This window comes from Culex quinquefasciatus, chromosome 3 (assembly GCF_015732765.1).
Source record: "Culex quinquefasciatus strain JHB chromosome 3, VPISU_Cqui_1.0_pri_paternal, whole genome shotgun sequence".
Classification (NCBI taxonomy): domain Eukaryota; kingdom Metazoa; phylum Arthropoda; class Insecta; order Diptera; family Culicidae; genus Culex; species Culex quinquefasciatus.
In genome coordinates this window covers 45,432,113-45,450,694 of record NC_051863.1, presented here as the reverse complement: position 1 = coordinate 45,450,694, position 18,582 = coordinate 45,432,113, and the positions used below count along the sequence as shown (strand labels likewise).

General features: G+C 34.9%; 1 protein-coding gene across 2 annotated transcripts in view; it reads left to right on the top strand.

The window, feature by feature from the left end:
• The window catches only part of LOC6050340 (maternal protein pumilio), a 236,149-nt gene that overhangs the window by 55,578 nt on the left and 161,989 nt on the right, over positions 1 to 18,582 (top strand). For both annotated transcript variants that reach the window (XM_038262706.1, XM_038262705.1), the window contains exons 8-10: positions 3,018 to 3,139; positions 3,204 to 3,564; positions 3,636 to 3,725. In XM_038262706.1, the coding sequence (XP_038118634.1) occupies positions 3,018 to 3,139; positions 3,204 to 3,564; positions 3,636 to 3,725 (573 nt within the window). The remainder of the gene's footprint in view (positions 1 to 3,017; positions 3,140 to 3,203; positions 3,565 to 3,635; positions 3,726 to 18,582) is intronic.

The window sequence follows — 18,582 nt, the reverse complement described above, 5'->3', positions numbered from 1 at the left end:
GATTATTTTTTTGGTAATCAAAAAGTGTGTTATAAAAGTTAGTGAACTATTGATTTATATATACCACCGTGTTCGTTACATTCTAACGAATCTAACGGTATATAAAAATATAGCTGAATAATGGAATATATTACCAAAAACTTGGGTGGAATTGCGCTCCTCTGATTTTCACCAAAGTCCATGGGAATCGTATGGAGAAGTATAAAAATCGTGAGTTTAACTGAAAAACTAAACTAGTTGTTCATATTTTGACTTAGAGACTTGATTTTTTTTACAGTGATCCGTTAGAATATGGGCAACATTGTGATGGTCATGGTTTTTTGAAATTCGTTGAAATCGATTTTTAAAAAATCAAAAAGTTAGATGCGCCAAATCACGACAAAATTTGGTTCTAGCTCCCGTTTCGCCTTAAGCTTAACTGCCGATTTTTGCCGCTTTTTTGTTCTTGGATTATTTTATTTTTTCAACAGAATATCTATTCCTGCTATTGAGCTTTTCAGCCAAACCCGGGCAGACGGTAATAACAAAATTCATGCCATTTCAATAACAAATACTGTTAAAATAACAGAAAATGTTATGGAATCTTCTTAAATTTTTTTTTACAAAACAGTTTAATAACAGTTTATGTTATCATAACAAAATTTGTTTTTGGACTTATATTGGTTGAAAGCCAAAACAACTTGGGAATAACATTTTTTGTTATGGAAGAATAACTCCAACTGTTATTAGGATGATAGGATTAGTTGTTAAAATAACAAAAAATAATAAACAAAGATTTGTTCGAAGAATAACTAGTCTGTTATTACATTAACAATCCAATAACAACAAAAAAATAACGAAGAATAACAAATCCTTTTATAAATAACATAAAATATTATTGGCCAAGTATTTTCAAACATCAAAAAATGTTATTCCCAAGATGTTTCCGTCTGCCTGGGAATGGTTTTTTTCTGCCATTTGTTTATTTTTCATTCTGATCAAAATCTGACGAGTTAACAATTCCAGGCACTTTGGCGAATGATATTGCGCTGACTATTATGCATTTTTTTCTGTTAAATCTGCCGAATGATCATTTCTGCCGTTATGAAAGCTTTTTCGATGAAAATCTGCCGAAGGACAATTTCTTTCAGTTTAATTTTTCTGTCATTTCAATCGTTCGACCGTCCAATTTGCTAACGAATGATTTTCTGCCTACAATTTCTGCTTTTGGCCATTTCCCGCCAAGTTTTTCTTGCATTTTTTTGTCTGCTTAGAGGCCATTTCTGCCGTACTTTTATTTGAAAATTAATCTGCCGAATTAGCATGTCTGCCTTGAACAATGAAACAAAAACAAAAAAATAATCAAAATTTAGCTCATTTTTCTGCCATGGTGTTTTCTGCCATGGTGTTTTCTGCCTTTTTTATTTTTTCGATTCGATAGGAATCAGCTGAATTATCATTTTCGACGTTCCTTTATGTTTCGATTTGATGAAAATTTGGGGTTGAGATTTCCAAAAATGTGTCCACGTGGTTTATGGATGGTCCCTTTCTCAATTTTGCGATTCGTTGGAAATCTGCCGAAGCAGTTTAAATCGTAAAAAAAGCTGTTGCAATGGGAGTTCGAATACAGTACAGCTTCTGCCATTTATTTCTGCTGTTTTCTGCCATTTACTATGCATTTTTCGTAGAATAAAAAATTCTGCTTTTTAATTTTTTTGGCTAACAGTAATTTATGTTGTGACATTACTTTTCAATACGTTATATTTCGATTTGATAGAATTCTGCCGAATTGATTTCTGCTTTTTCAATGGGAATCTGCCAAAGTACAGTTTCGGAAGCGAAAAATCTTTTTTTTGGGTACCTTGTAATAGAATTTGAAAGAAAAAATCAAATGGCAGAAACGGTTATTCAGACACGATTAAATGGCAGAAATAGTTATTCTACAAAAAAAAAAAAGAAAATTGTTCTTAGTTAATGGCACAAAATTATATTCGGCAGTAATTTATGTCTGCCGAAGAACAATTTCTGCTGTTTATTTTTCTGCCTTATATCATTCGGCTCTCCAGTTTGGTGGCTTCTGAATGACAACTTCTGCTGTGAACAAATCTGCCGGATAATTCTTACTGCCTTAGTCTACCCAATGGTAAATTTGCCCGCATCTTTTATTATAATAATCTGCCGAAGTGCCATTCTGCCGAATAAATAAGTTTCTGATTTTTCTGTCGTTAAAAAAAATTTAGGAATCTGCCGTTTAAACGTCATTGATTCTTTAGTAATACTTACTTACTTCTGTGTGATACTTCTGGGTGATCTTTTTTAGTTCTGCCAAACAACTCTTTCTGCCCTTGTCTGCCGAATGGTGCCTTCCATTTATTTGATATCAATAATATGTATTTTTTTTCGTCTGCTGAATGGGCATTTCTGCCGTTTAAGGCATTTGCATTTCTATGTTTCAATCAATCCATTCATTTTGGCAAGTTCCTGCCATTTTACGATTCGGTCTTTAAATTGTTTGAAAAAATGATTTTCTGCCCTACGAAATAACTATTGCTGCAAGGGGGTTGCTAACATGACCAGAAAGGCAAAGAGCACTGTCGGAATGTTTTTCATTCAACCTTATCTGTCGTCTGACTGAAAAATAATCTTTAAATTTTTGGAACGATCTTCATATTGCCGAGTTTGGAAAGATTTAGAAATATTTAGAAAAAATAAAGCTGAAGCAAATGTGCGTAAGCAAAATCGGCAGAAGGCATTTGAGAAGTGTGCCAACTGTGATGGTTGAATCACAGCCAGCTATCACAGGTGCAGATGCAGAAATCAGAAAATAGAAAGAATCAAGATTTAAGCTGGAGATCCTCAAATTTCATTTAAGTTTTACACAATTCTTGTGGTTTGTCTTAAACTCTGGAACTTGTTTAGCGAATCAATATTTAGACTGTAAGTAAGCTTCGTAAGTTACGTAAATATTATCTTAATTTGGTGCAAAATTTAAGTGTAGTTTCCATAATACTAATGAAAGCTTCCTTTTCCCGTTTCAGACATCTGACGATAAAGATAAAGCCAACTCGCCATTCGAATCGAACGGTTTGAAAAAGGAGGAAGTGAACTCGACAAACGGAGTTGTGATCGTGAACGGAATTGATGACGACAAGGGATTTAAGTAAGTCTTTTAAGATTCCTTTTGGTGAAAGATTTCTCACTAACGGCAAATTCCCACTTTCCAGTCGCACTCCCGGCTCCCGCCAGCCATCGCCCGCGGAGGAGCAAATGCCGCGCGGCTCCACCCTGCTGGACGCGCCGTCCCACCACGGGTCCGGCTTCCCGCAGCACCCGTCGCTGCACCACATGCTCGGTTCGGCGGCGGCCGCTGCGGCTGCTGCTGCCGCAGTCGGTGCCGGTGCCGCCGGCGGAGCGAACGACGTGGCCCAGCAGGCGGCTGCCGCCGCGCTCGGCTCGTACCACCCCCAGATAATCAACCAGATGAGCCAGATGAGCCAGCTCAGCCAGATGAACCAGATGAACCAGCTGAACCAGATGCAGAGCCACGTGATGAACGGCGTGGGCGGGATCCCGCAGATTACGCAGGTGGGTTGTGGGTTTGGGCGATCCGCGTCTGTTGACTTTGCTAAAAGAATGGTGTTTTGATTCCGTTTTAGAGCCAAATGGTTAGCCAACCCGGCCAGGGTCCGAACCAGATTGAGTCTCCTGCGAATCTGCTCCAGCAGCCGCATAACTTCGACGTACAGGTAGGTGTTGCATGTTTTCTTTCTTTAACCGCCAAACAAAATCACAAATGACAAGTATCACAAACGAAGCGAACGAACGAGGGTTGCAGTCCTGGATAATTGGGACAGCGCGAATGGCATGTTGCTGAAACACGAATCAGCTGGTTCGAAGACGCTCTGCGCATGTGCTCACCTGTTGATCACAGAAAACATTGAAAGCCAGATGGCAGCACAATCGATGAGAAGAGTTCAACGCCAAACAACACATATGTGTCAAAATTTGTATTTTCACTTAATTTCTGCGGAATACCAACGTGACTGGCTTAATTTTACTAGTTGAATACTAAAAATACATTTAGAAACCATTGTTTTAATTTGAAACCCCTATTTCTAAAGAGATGAGCCATTACTATAACACAGCCGCTTAGAAGGCACGTCGGCGTTTTTTTTTCAGTATTATGATTTGCAAATCTACATATCTTTCGAGGGTTGTCACCAGGACTGGGATAACCTGTATCTGCATAACCCAAGTCTGGTACAAATTATACTTTCCCATAATTTCGCTGCCGGTCAGCGGGTATTGGATTGGACCACACACACACACTGCCCATGATCGCATAAATGTCCCATATGCATTTTCGTCACTTTTGAGTTATTGATGCAGTTTGGTTCAAAATCGTGTGCTCTTTCAAAAGAGCCTATAACATCCAGTACTTTGTTCTAGAAATCAGGAGGAAGTCCAGTTTTTTCGTGAAAACTTAACACGTAGCCTTATGTGTGGGACAAACTTGTTTAGCGTTTTTCTCAGCTTGCTGTTTTTGCATATGGGACATTTATGCGAACATGGGCAGCACACATCCCCTTAAAAGTACAGTATACAACATTACTTACAGCAACGTTTGACTATTTTTACAATCATATCAATGCAAGATTGGGTCCGTAATTTCGACAATTTCGGAATAGGAAATAAAGACACTAACTTCCTGAGTTGCCGGCACCCTTTCTTGTTTTTCTAAGAGAGCATTTTTTTAAATTTAAGAACGCACCCTTATCTCTCTTGTAGATAACTGCACATACAATTTTTTTTTGAAATCATTAAATTTCCAGCAATTTTCTATCTTCAATAATAAGGCTTTCTTTGTTTTTTTGCATTATTTGATAAAATTTTATGTAATATTACAACCAGAAATATGTAGCCAACCAGTACGGGAATCCTACTTGACCGAAAATTCAGGCTCAGGCGTTTAACCTTTCCATACTCAACTGGTCTGATAGCAGAGCGGGCTAAGGCGCCAGTCCTCTCTGTTGGTGCTGGGTTTGGATCCCGTAAGCTGCAACTGCTTTTTGTGTATATAAAAACAGTACATGACTTTTTCGCACAAGGTGATTTTTTCAATTCAATCTTAAAATTGGGCGTGATAGATATTTTTTTAAACACTTTTTTTCCTACAAGAATCTCACACTTGCAGGGGAGAGAGGGGAGACTTGATACCCTTCTTTTGTAGCGCACATAACTCACAAAACTATGAACTTTTTGCATGAATTGAATGCTTAAACATTCATCTTTGTTTAGCTGATAAGGGTATATAATCAGAGGAACTCTTCGAGTAATGCCAAGCGTTTTGCAATAATATTTTGAATCGGCATTTTCAAAATGTTTGGGGTATTGATATTCTATAAGTAGGCTTAGTGATTTTTCACGCTCGAAAATAGCAAATTTCACGGGGACCTCAAATTCAAAACACCAAATTTCACGCAAATTTCGCGGAACGTGGAAAACGTTAAAATAACTCTGAAAATCTTAAGTCCAAATCACAGAAACTACTCTTTAAGCTTCATTATACATTATTCTTCACTAAACTAAAAAAACTTCACTAAATTTGAACGTGAAATCTCCCGATTTTCAAAAAAGTTCTCAACTAGTTTATGGCTCTTTATATATTTTGAAACATAATGTAGGGCATGCGTAACTATTCTCATTTATTGAACTGCTTTTTTAATATTCAACGAATAAAGCTAAAAAGTTTTAGCTGATTTTCTTCTGTTTTATCAGTTTACATTTTTTTGAATTTCATATCAAAGCAAGATTTGACAATCTTGTCCAGCCAAAATGAATAAAATAGTTTGAATTTTCTGCGACATTTAACCCAATCAAAATAATTTTTAAGGAATTCATTTCATTTCAAAAAGTTAATTTAATTCAATTGACAAAAATACAATAATTTGTAACAAAATCGAAATTTGCAATCAAAATGAGAACAGAAAACAAAATAGGTGGAATTTTTTAACTTTCACGGGAATCATCCACCCAAATAATCAAATAACGTTAAAATTAAACAGGACTCTGAAAAAAATCTGAAATGTTTTTCAAATGTGATTTTGAAGTTAAAAAATACTCTCCATTTTATTTTGATTTGAACAAATCTTGAATCTTTAAATCTCTTTTGAAATTATTTTTCTGCTATTCATAACTTGTTTTTATTAGGTCCTTTTAGGTGCTGTGGATTTTGAAATTATACTTTTCAAATAAAATAGTAGAAATTTTTTTAAAAACAGCGAATGAAAATAATACTAAATTTAGTTAGTTTCTAAAAAACTGAAAAATCTGAATAATTCTTCAAATGGTTCAAACTTAGCTTATCAATTGAAATTACATAAATAACCTCTGTGGTAGAAATATTTATTACGATCTCATATAAAAAAATATATATTGCTGAAAATTGATAAATTTCAAGAATTTGACACCATCCGCGAAATCGACAAACTTCAATAACCCTATATTAGTAATTGAACAAGGGTATCCACTTGCTTAATTCTACTCTAGTTCTTAAGATTATTTTCATTCCTATTTGAGTTTTATAAAATTTTTTGAGAAAAATCGTTGCAGTTTCACACAAACATAAAATTTCACGGGATTTCGCGGAAAAAGCCAAATTTCGCGGATTTCACGCTGTCCGCGAAATCGTGAAATTTCACTAACCCTATCTATAAGTAACAGCAATTTCACATAAAGCCTGAACGTTTGTGTTCTAATCTAATCTAATCTAACACAAACGCAGCCAGTCCGAAGAAAGCATGCTGGAAAGTCTTGTGATTAGATTACACCCCAAGCACTTTTCTTGTCAATATTGCACTTTTTTAAACAATAATTTTTAAAAATAGTTTGACGATAAATTTAACGTCAAATGCGTGTGGGTTTTGTAGTTGATAAGATTGATATCAAACAATTCATGTATAAAAGATGTTTTTTTAAATAAATCAAGTGTTTTCTATACATATCAAAAAAAGAAAAAAAGATCTCTTTAAGGTTTTTTGCAGTACTTTTTAGAATATTTTTTCATTGTTCCACAATGCGTTTGAGTCGATTTCGCAAAAATCTCTAGAATAAAGCTAATTTTTTTACCCACATGCTGACGAAATATCGGCTTGGGATCAAGTGTCCTCACTCTCCCCTACATATTTAGACGAGATTTGCGCCACCTGACTACGGAATCCTGAAGCTTTTCTCCATATATTTTCGCGATTTTTCTCATACAAACTTCAGTGCTAAAAAGCAACCTTACCCGATTTTGTACAAAATTAGCTCAAATACCAATAAGGTATTGTTCTCGAAGAATTCTCCTTGTTCTCAGATCCTGATATCTTGAAACATTTCTATCGATGTATAAAAAGATAGTTCTGACTGGCGGTATTATTATTTTTTATAGAAAAATCACCCTGAAATGACACATAATTTTCGCTTAAGTGCTAATTGCAGGGTTTCGAGGGTAAGGTATTTGTTTTTCTAATGATAGGAAGTGCACTCAATATCTATGGTTACAATTCAACAAGGCTGCGTTCTTTTTAAGAACATCCAGTATTTTTAGATCTTAGTCAAACAAAGAAAGCTCTTCAAAGCTAACATTGTACCGTTTGAAGGTGAGCAAAGGACACCCATGCAGCACCATAAACTTTCATTTACTCTGCGCTATCGTTCACCTATGTACGTACGTACACACAGGAGGACACACGGTCCGTGATGGGCAACCATCACGACACACGTGTGGTGTGGTGCATGTGTGCTAGCCGAGGTAGGGAGCAGGAACGGCTGGTCGTTTGGTTGACAATGATGACGACAATGTCAACAAATATAACTCTATCACGTTCGATAATGACACTGACGAGGGGCGATCTACAGCCGGGGTGCAACCCCCGGACTGGACAGTTGAATAATGTGGGTCGCGACAACTAATGATTATTGCTGATGGGTTCCAACCCCTTTGCCCCACCCCCAAAGCCATTAACACGGGCGCACCCCGTTCTGCGCTGCACCTTGCCACACGAAACATCCTGTGTGGATGCCGCCATCCATAACGTAATCTTGCCCCAAGTGCCGATAGTTTCTGGAAAGTCATTCCGCCACAGACGGTGTCCTTGCAGCGGGTGTCTTTAAGGGGGATAGCAGCAGAGTTGGGAAATAAAAAAGAGGGGGGGTTTCCTTTGATTTTACTGCTTGCAACACCACCACCCCCTCGCACGATGTGTGATGAGGGTTGTTTTCGGCTTCTATCACGAGGGGGAATTCACTTGTCCCGAAAAAAAAAAACGATTCTCCGATGGGGCGTGAAGCAATCGCACGGTGCGACTCCCATTAACTGCTCCGGGTATCGATATGGGGGTCTGGTCGTTATTTGGAACATATTCGTTTTATGCAAAACTAAAAGCGGGGGGCTGGCATGTATGTAAATGTGAATCACCTCCCCCCTCCTCCCTTCAGGAATGTTTTTATGTGTCCCGGTGTGTGTTACGCCATGGACACCATCACTTTTTTTTTGTGTGTGGGGAGAGTCGTACATTGCGCGCAAATAGTAACAATAATGATTGTAGTCTCGAACCACCTCCCCCGAAAAACCTGCTCTATTTGAATATGTATGATGATATTTTTGTTGTGAATTTGGGTTACACGGGCACAGCCGTGTGTGTGTGTGTGTTTTGGGTGGGAGGATGCGGGTACGAAACTATTTTGTTATTTTTTCCCCCTATGAACACTTGGTGCTGTAACAAAGATAGTGTGAATCGATGAGGGTTGAGTGTCATTATCAATTCGGTGGGATTCGGTTTGAGGGAGTGTAAGACGAGTATTCATCAGTGCTTGGTTTCGTATTTTTTGAAAAGTGGAATTAAACATTAACCTTTTCTCATTCTCAAACGCACTCATTTTACATACGACTCTTAGAATTTTAAGAATTAGTTTTTTTTTTTTGCGGTTAATTCAAATAATATGCAATAATTCAAAAGTAGAGCAAAAGTTTTCTAATCTAACACAAACGCAGCCAGTCCGATGAAAGCATGCTGGAAAGGCTTTGATAAGATAACGCCCAAGCTCTTTTCTTATCCGAGAACGCCCGAAATGTACAACAAAAATTAAAGCGGCCAGCCCTACTGCGTTGTGTTTATCACAGAGAGAATTCTAAGAATTGATCACATTTCACAGCATCTACAAGGCAGGGAGGATGCGTGGACATACCGTACCGGAGTGTTCGCGAATTGGCATTCATAAGCTAAACGACATGCGACGTCTAGTGTTGAGTAGTAGAACAGAGCGAAGGATGTCGATTGAGATGCCCTTTGAGGTTATGTATGCGAATTCTGTTTTGATAAATTCCAGCGTTCATAACACCTTTTGAGCAAAAAAACGAGCTGATACTTTGTTAACTTTGGTTTTTCTATCATTTGCAACAATATTTTTTTTTCATTTTTTTTTCAAAATCTTTTTCATTGCGTTAATTTATAGAGGGCAAAAAGTTTACACTCGTACTACTTGATTTTTTTTTCTCAAAAGTTGTTCTAAGAGCTGTAAATTCAATTAAAGTTTGCATTCCTTTATAACTGAACAGCGAAAATTTGAATAGTCATTATTCAATGCTTTGCGCCATCTATCAGAGTTATGAAGCTTTTAATCGCGAATTGCAATTGAAGAATTCGACGACGTTTTTTCCGGTAGGTTCGCTGCTGTTCCAGCGACGTTCGGGATGACAGCCCCCATACAGTTTGAGCAATTTTAAGGGAAAAATGCGTTTATAATGAAAAATCAAACATTTTCAGAAATGTTGGGTATTGCAAAGTGTGGCAGTTTCGCTAACGATCATAATGCGTGGTGATTTGTAGTGATTAATTGTGCCTGGTATTTTATTTAAGAGATTTTTCTAAAAAGATGATCGATTTTTTTTAATAACTTTAGTTAAATGTTGCAAAAGTTGAAAGTAATGATCAAATGTAATGTAAAAGGGTTTAAACATTACTTTTCTTCCTGTTTGACCAAAATATTGATCTTAAAAATGCTTTTTGGTGATTTTTTTTGAACTCTTTGGAAAAATTCGAATAACTGGTCATTTTTTAAGAAAATTATTGTAATTATGCTGTAATATGACTCTAATAGTTTGTTCTATTAACAATACACTCATAAAGAGCATTATCAATCAATTAAATCTTATTAAATCAATTTTTCAAAAGAGTTGTTTTGGGAAATTCGAGGAAAAAAGCTGGAAAAAATAACTCATCTCCTATGATTTATACATCATTCGATTCGTTTATGCCACAGTCGCGCTGCAAAACCTCAATAGAAAGCGATTTTTTTAATTTTAGAATTGAGGTTTTGCAGCGCGACTGTGTTTCAAATGTAGGTGGCGCCAAAATGAGGTTACTTGCCAAAAATCGTATTCCTTTCTGCTGGATTGAAGAACAAAATCCCCGTATATATCAATGAAATAAACAGTTATATTGTTGATAACAGATGTGTTAACGTATATTCAACAATTTTTATTGATTTTTGACCGACTTCCTTGCCAAATAGTCCAAATTACTTTCTTTTTCTAAATTTACAGTTTTCTCATAGACACATCAAACAAATATTGGGAAGTTGTACACCAAATTGTTGGAAATAATTTTTCTCATCCGAATCCGGCAAATGTTTTATAAAAATGTTGATTATGAAGGAAAAAACACATTTTTTCAAAAAATCATAGGTTTATGCTATTTGTTCATAGGTGGCGACATGCGTCTTTTAGCTTTGCTGCAAATCCTCTATGATTATTTATCATTTTTGGTAAAAGTGAAGTCACTAAGGGGTAAAGAATCAAAAGTTTTATCGATTGGTGTACAGCTTCATGAGTCAGGATGCCATTTTCATATATAATTCTGAGATCCGGATTGAAATCACGAGATTGAGGTTAGATAGCTAATTTTGAAAATTATTCCAATTTGAACTTTCCGAGTCGTATTTTGCTTTTATGGTAAAAGCGAGTTTAAAAAACAACAGTGTATTTGAAAAAATCTGCCTTTTCACTTAATTAATTGGGTTTTGGTTGATCGAAACATAACGTAATTTCGAAAGAGATAATGAACGAGTTAAATCGGCTATACAAACATTATCCTCGTTTATATCAATTAAGCTCTTTATTCCTTACCTGCAACTGGTTAAATTAATATCAAGCACCCCCGGTTTTTTTACGTTTGATCACCTATAAATTAAATAGTTTTTGTACAGTAGAAGGGTAATAGATATTGTTTGTTAAAAAAAACAATCTAAACAAACCTTGAAAAAAATAATAAATACATTTAAAAAAAAAAATCGACAAAAAAATCATAAATATGTCAAAGTGATAAATTAATTGAACCCACTAGACCCACAAGAACAGATAAGTTATAAATTCACTGAAACTCTTATGTCAAGTGCAATTATTTATTACATTTCATACAAACATTGGAGACATAACCGGAACTAATCACGCTTATGCAAACTTTGCCAACGTCGCGTTCGATTAAAAGCTGTACGTCCATACATAACCGCAGGATAGATTGTTGCCTGCCCTGGTATCGTTATCCTTCCGAAGTGAATATCCCAATGAATCAAACAGGGAGGGAAAAAACAATAACACACAGATCTCGCTCCTGTCAGCAGCAGAGCTTGCATCATCAACAACATCGGCGTTGTGTACGGAAGTATTACCAATATCGGAAAAATAAAAAAATTAAATGCGATACAATATCTCTATAAACATTGTAGGTACAGAGCAGAGATGGGTGGCAAGAGTGTATGAAGGAAGAAAATTAATTTCCAACTTTGTCCTGGATAGTTCAGGATTGCAAGCTCGATAGGTTGCGTTAAAAAAAAGCAAAATGACTACCCTTCACATTGTGGCAGCACCACCGGCAACTATCGATGAATACATCGTCCTGCAGAATGTGCACTTTTGAGTTCCATTATGAAGCACCTAGAAGGATGATTGCAGCACACGTGTGACGTTTTCTGGGATATGGCAGCAGTGCCATCATAAAGCGCCGCGTCAGTCACTCGGGCCTGGGAAGCCCCCCCGCTCGATTGTAAGTGGCAATCAAATGTGCTTCCCTCACGTGTCGACCGTGCGTTCTGAATGTTGGTGCGTAAGGATGATGCACCAGCCCACACTCCGTGACCTGCATTGCTGGTGCACCATTTCGAGAAGGCGCACTTTTGCCTTGCATATCTACCTTCTTTACGACAGTGCGAAACGATTACCATAAACCACACCCGCAAGCAAAACAGAGTTTAAGTTTGCCATGTTTTAGAAAATTGCAGCCCGCATTTCACTCTCAAACGGTATTCAAACAGGCGGCCGTTCTATGCGGCGGTTTTCGTTGCCGCCCTTTCGGAAGAGTTCTAGAAGTCCCCTTGGACGCACACATTTTTAAGCGGCGAGAGTTAGAAACTCGGTCTGTGGGACACCACCAGCAAAAAATTGTTCCTCAATTCCACTTGTTTGTGAGACAGCGCGCGACAACAACAAGAATTGTTTACCACTCCGCCCAGGGTCAGCTGCGCCAGAGAAGTTGTGGTTGCGTAATGTCAGGCTGCTGCCTGACGCGTGTACACACCTTTATTAGCGATGCGATGATGACCTATAAAAGGAGCTGCAAGCAGGGGAGGCTGGTGAGAGACGTCACCCGTTGTGTAATCAAATATACTTCTTTGCGACATTTGACATTAGTTCTGATAGTTTCGTTTAGTCAAGTGTCATTTGAGTTAAAATTTATGTTGACATTAATTCCTAAAAAATATATCAATAAAATGACATAAATTTTGAAAACTATTTGCAACGGCCTAAATTCTTCAATTTTGAAACTCTTAAATTCTTATGTTCTTCGGTTCTTAAATTCTTAAATTCTTAAATTCTTAAATTCTTAAATTCTTAAATTCTTAAATTCTTAAATTCTTAAATTCTTAAATTCTTAAATTCTTAAATTCTTAAATTCTTAAATTCTTAAATTCTTAAATTCTTAAATTCTTAAATTCTTAAATTCTTAAATTCTTAAATTCTTAAATTCTTAAATTCTTAAATTCTTAAATTCTTAAATTCTTAAATTCTTAAATTCTTAAATTCTTAAATTCTTAAATTCTTAAATTCTTAAATTCTTAAATTCTTAAATTCTTAAATTCTTAAATTCTTAAATTCTTAAATTCTTAAATTCTTAAATTCTTAAATTCTTAAATTCTTAAATTCTTAAATTCTTAAATTCTTAAATTCTTAAATTCTTAAATTCTTAAATTCTTAAATTCTTAAATTCTTAAATTCTTAAATTCTTAAATTCTTAAATTCTTAAATTCTTAAATTCTTAAATTCTTAAATTCTTAAATTCTTAAATTCTTAAATTCTTAAATTCTTAAATTCTTAAATTCTTAAATTCTTAAATTCTTAAATTCTTAAATTCTTAAATTCTTAAATTCTTAAATTCTTAAATTCTTAAATTCTTAAATTCTTAAATTCTTAAATTCTTAAATTCTTAAATTCTTAAATTCTTAAATTCTTAAATTCTTAAATTCTTAAATTCTAAATTCCTAAATTCCTAAATTCCTAAATTCCTAAATTCCTAAATTCCTAAATTCCTAAATTCCTAAATTCCTAAATTCCTAAATTCCTAAATTCCTAAATTCCTAAATTCCTAAATTCCTAAATTCCTAAATTCCTAAATTCCTAAATTCCTAAATTCCTAAATTCTTAAATTCTTAAATTCTTAAATTCTTAAATTCTTAAATTCTTAAATTCTTAAATTCTTAAATTCTTAAATTCTTAAATTCTTAAATTCTTAAATTCTTAAATTCTTAAATTCTTAAATTCTTAAATTCTTAAATTCTTAAATTCTTAAATTCTTAAATTCTTAAATTCTTAAATTCTTAAATTCTTAAATTCTTAAATTCTTAAATTCTTAAATTCTTAAATTCTTAAATTCTTAAATTCTTAAATTCTTAAATTCTTAAATTCTTAAATTCTTAAATTCTTAAATTCTTAAATTCTTAAATTCTTAAATTCTTAAATTCTTAAATTCTTAAATTCTTAAATTCTTAAATTCTTAAATTCTTAAATTCTTAAATTCTTAAATTCTTAAATTCTTAAATTCTTAAATTCTTAAATTCTTAAATTCTTAAATTCTTAAATTCTTAAATTCTTAAATTCATAAATTCTTAAATTCTTAAATTCTTAAATTCTTATATTCTTATATTCTTATATTCTTAAATTCTTAAATTCTTAAATTCTTAAATTCTTAAATTCTTAAATTCTTAAATTCTTAAATTCTTAAATTCTTAAATTCTTAAATTCTTAAATTCTTAAATTCTTAAATTCTTAAATTCTTAAATTCTTAAATTCTTAAATTCTTAAATTCTTAAATTCTTAAATTCTTAAATTCTTAAATTCTTAAATTCTTAAATTCTTAAATTCTTAAATTCTTAAATTCTTAAATTCTTAAATTCTTAAATTCTTAAATTCTTAAATTCTTAAATTCTTAAATTCTTAAATTCTTAAATTCTTAAATTCTTAAATTCTTAAACTCTTAAATTCTTAAATGCTTAAATTCTTAAATTCTTAAATTCTTAAATTTTTAAATTCTTAAATTCTTAAATTCTTAAATTCTTAAATTCTTCAATTCTTCAATTCTTCAATTCTTCAATTCTTCAATTCTTCAATTCTTCAATTCTTCAATTCTTCAATTCTTCAATTCTTCAATTCTTCAATTCTTCAATTCTTCAATTCTTCAATTCTTCAATTCTTCAATTCTTCAATTCTTCAATTCTTCAATTCTCGGGTGAGTTTTCAAAAAGCCGTAAGAGCCATCGTGACCTCTTACACTATTTTTTGTTTTTCTTGAAAATGAAACAAAATTTCATTTATTTTAAGTTTGGGGCACTTGAAGGACGTGTAGATGCACAATCTTGAGCATTTTTGATATTAATTTTTCGTAAGTATGTCAAATACCGATGCAAAAAGGACTTTTTTTACCAATGGCTCTTACGGCTTTTTGAAAACTAATCCGAGAATTCTTCAATTCTTCAATTCTTCAATTCTTCAATTCTTCAATTCTTCAATTCTTAAATTCTTAAATTCTTAAATTCTTAAAATTCGGAAAATTCGGAAAATTCGGAAAAATCGGAACATTCGGAACATTCGGAACATTCGGAAAATTCGGAAAATTCTGAATATTCTGAAAAATCTGAAAAATCTGAAAAATCTGAAAAATCAGAAAATCAGAAAAATCTGAAAATTCTGAAAATTCTAAAAATTCTAAAAATTCTAAAAATTCAGAAAATTCAGAAAATTCAGAAAATTCAGAAAATTCTGAAAATTCTGAAAATTCTGAAAATTCTGAAAATTCTGAAAATTCTGAAAATTCTGAAAGTTCTGAAAATTCTGAAAATTCGGAAAATTCTGAAAATTCTGAAAATTCTCAATATTCTAAAAATTCTAAAAATTTTGAAAATTCTGAAAATTTTGAAAATTCTAAAAATTTGAAAATTCTGAAAATTCTGAAAATTTTGAAAATTCTGAAAATTCTGAAAATTCTTAAAATTCTTAAAATCTTAAATTCCTAAATTCTTTTTGGTTTGAAATTCTCCACAGATTTTTTAAATTTTGATTGTGTCACATTTCTAGCTTTTAAATTTTTAAATTCTATATTCTAAAAAAATAATCTCGATAAAAATCAGACTTTAAAAGGAATTTTTAAATTTTAAATTAAATGCAATTAAAAAACAATTATACAGCAAATCCATTTCAAAAGAGCCTAAACCGAAAAAAAAGTTCTCCGATCGGGCTCAAATTTTTTCTGGGGGTTCCTTGGCCAAAATAATTAGATCCGTATTTCCGTGACCTACATCGCTGAAATTTTAAAGTTATCGCAGTTTTAGTGGAAAAAGTTGATTTTTTGCCGATTTCGTCATTTTCCCGTTTTTGCGCGTTGCGCGTCGAAATATCCAGCTTTTATTTTCAAAAAATCATGTCTCCGAAACGTACGGTTCGACATCGCCAATTGTTTGATATGTTATGTGAAATTTTTCGAGGAATCCGATAAAAATATTTTCAGACATAGGCTCTTTGGTCCAGACACGGTCAAAACGCCATTTTAAGTTTTCATGCGACTTTTTTAAATGTTAAGCTAGATTTTTGAAACTTCTTACTATTTTTACCAAACAGCCTAACTCATCATCTTTCTTTTGCGTCTAAGACAGCTAAAATCGGATGAAATGGCGTGGAGATATGATTTTTTGAAAAAAGAGGTTTTTGGGAAAAATGACGAAAATTGACATTTTTCGAACCACCCTAGCACGATGTAGGTCACCCTAATGGCCAAACAAAAAAATACGGGTCTAATTATTTTGGCCAAGGAACCCCCAGAAAAAATTTGAGCCCGATCGGAGAACTTTTTTTTTTGGTTTAGGCTCTTTTGAAATGGAATTGCTGTATACTTATTTTATAAATATGCAAAATACAACAAAAAATTAACGAATTTTTCAATGAAAACTTCCATCGCTTTTATTAAAATAAAAGTTTCTACTGAAAAAATAACAATCAAAAATTTTTTAACGAAGATTTATTCTAAAAGCCAAATTTTAAAGCCACCACTTGTAATTGTCCTAATCGGCAGTAACTAAAAACATAGATTTACAAGTGGCACTAAACTGATGAAAGCAGCCCAGTGTTGATGGATGCACCACCCGTCGACCGTCGTCTAAAGCAAGTCTAAACCGAGTAAAACGGGACGACCAAAGTTGGTGAAGGATGTGACCCAGTTTCGCCCGGGTGTGTGCATTCTGAGCGCAACCAAGGGGGCAGGATGTAACTAGCAGAATAATTTTCATATTTTTGCCCTGCTAGGTTTTTCATACTCCTCCTCTCCACGTCCTCCCCTCATGAGGGAATGAACTTCAAATGGCCAAGTCCGAGTAGAAACTGGAATGTGTGCCTGAATACAGATGGAAGCATTCATGCAGTTGAAAATGGAAAGTTCTCCGCCCCCTGTTCTGTGCAAGGTTGAAGGCCCCAGCTTGGTCCTGTTTGATTCTTGCGCGCCTCAAGGTAGACAACCTGGGACCAAAGCAGCCGCACTAACCTCTGGCCAGGCAGTCGCTTGAAATAATGATCGCATTTGTAAACGCGCAAACAAAAGACCATCATTATACCATTAACGCGACTCTCTCTCTCTCTGTGTGCGACTTGACTGTATGAGTGGGAGTTACCTCCCATCCTTCCCCCTTTCCACTCAAAACCAGTGCTTCCCGCCAGAGTGCGCTAATCGCTCTTTACCCCGCAATGTATGCCACCAGCAGCACTGCTTGGCACTGTTGTTGGCGTCGACGACAATATTAACAAACAATGCATAAATTACGGTGTGGGTCTCGTGGCGCAGGGGTAGCGGCTTCGGCTGCCGATCCCGATGATGCTATGAGACGCGGGTTCGATTCCCGCCTTATCCACTGAGCTTCTATCGGATGGTGAAGTAAAACGTCGGTCCCGGTTTCTCCTGTCTCGTCAGAGGCGCTGGAGCAGAAATCCCACGTTAGAGGAAGGCCATGCCCCGGGGGGCGTAGTGCCAATAGTTTCGTTTTTTGCATAAATTACGGCGCGGGGGAACCCCAACCCTTACTTCACCGAGGTCCTTTGACGGACCGTTTGAAGAAGGTGCCCCTCACCTGTGTACGTCAAAGGACACGGAACCGGGGTTTTGGTTTATTTGCGCGCGCGGATTACTCGCTCTATGGTGGTTGTAACCCCGAGAAGGTTTAATTAAGGTTGCTGATAAAGTTACTGTACAATTTACTGTTGCAATTGAAGAAATAGAGAATCTGTTTCGAAATAAATAAAAATCCTCAAAAAATTACATGTTTGTCGACGTGCCATACCAGCTGAGTTGTTGAGAAAAAGATTGTAGATGGAGTTACAGTAGAATTTACTGTGTTCGTACAAAAGCAAGTAAATCTGTTTCGAAAATGTCATTTTGAAAATCTACACAAATTTTATTTTTTGGCGACGTGCCCTCCGAGCTGGGGTGCCATGGATTTAACTGCTCAAAAACAAAAAAACATATTCTGTAGTTTTTATGGTTTTCTACGGTAACAACCAGTTTTCGTTTGTTGGGCATCTTCGAAAGGTCAAAACAAGCGCGGGCGCCACACTTTCATGGAAATGTGAAAGAAAATAAATATTCGAATAAAAATGTGGTCCGAGCTGACTCACAAAGAACACTTTCGAGAGGTGTTGCCAGGGGGTGGTAAACGGTGTTTGTCTATATTTGGGCTCCCTTTTGAGGTGCGGTGTGCCACCTAGCGATAGAAAACGACATCTTCAGGATATGTGACGTGCCCACAATTGCTCACATGGCGTGCACCATCAGGAAAAAAGTATTTCTGCTTTTCTGTCGATGATAATGATGTATTCCATGCAACATTGTGTAACGGTTGACTGTCTCAAGAAGGTAGAGAAAAAGGTTTAAACAAACTACTCAAGAAGCGTCGTCGAACGTCAATCCTCCAAAAAGCCGCAGCCCAATGCGACCAGTCATCAATTATTCCGCCAGTAGTGTAGTCACCCAA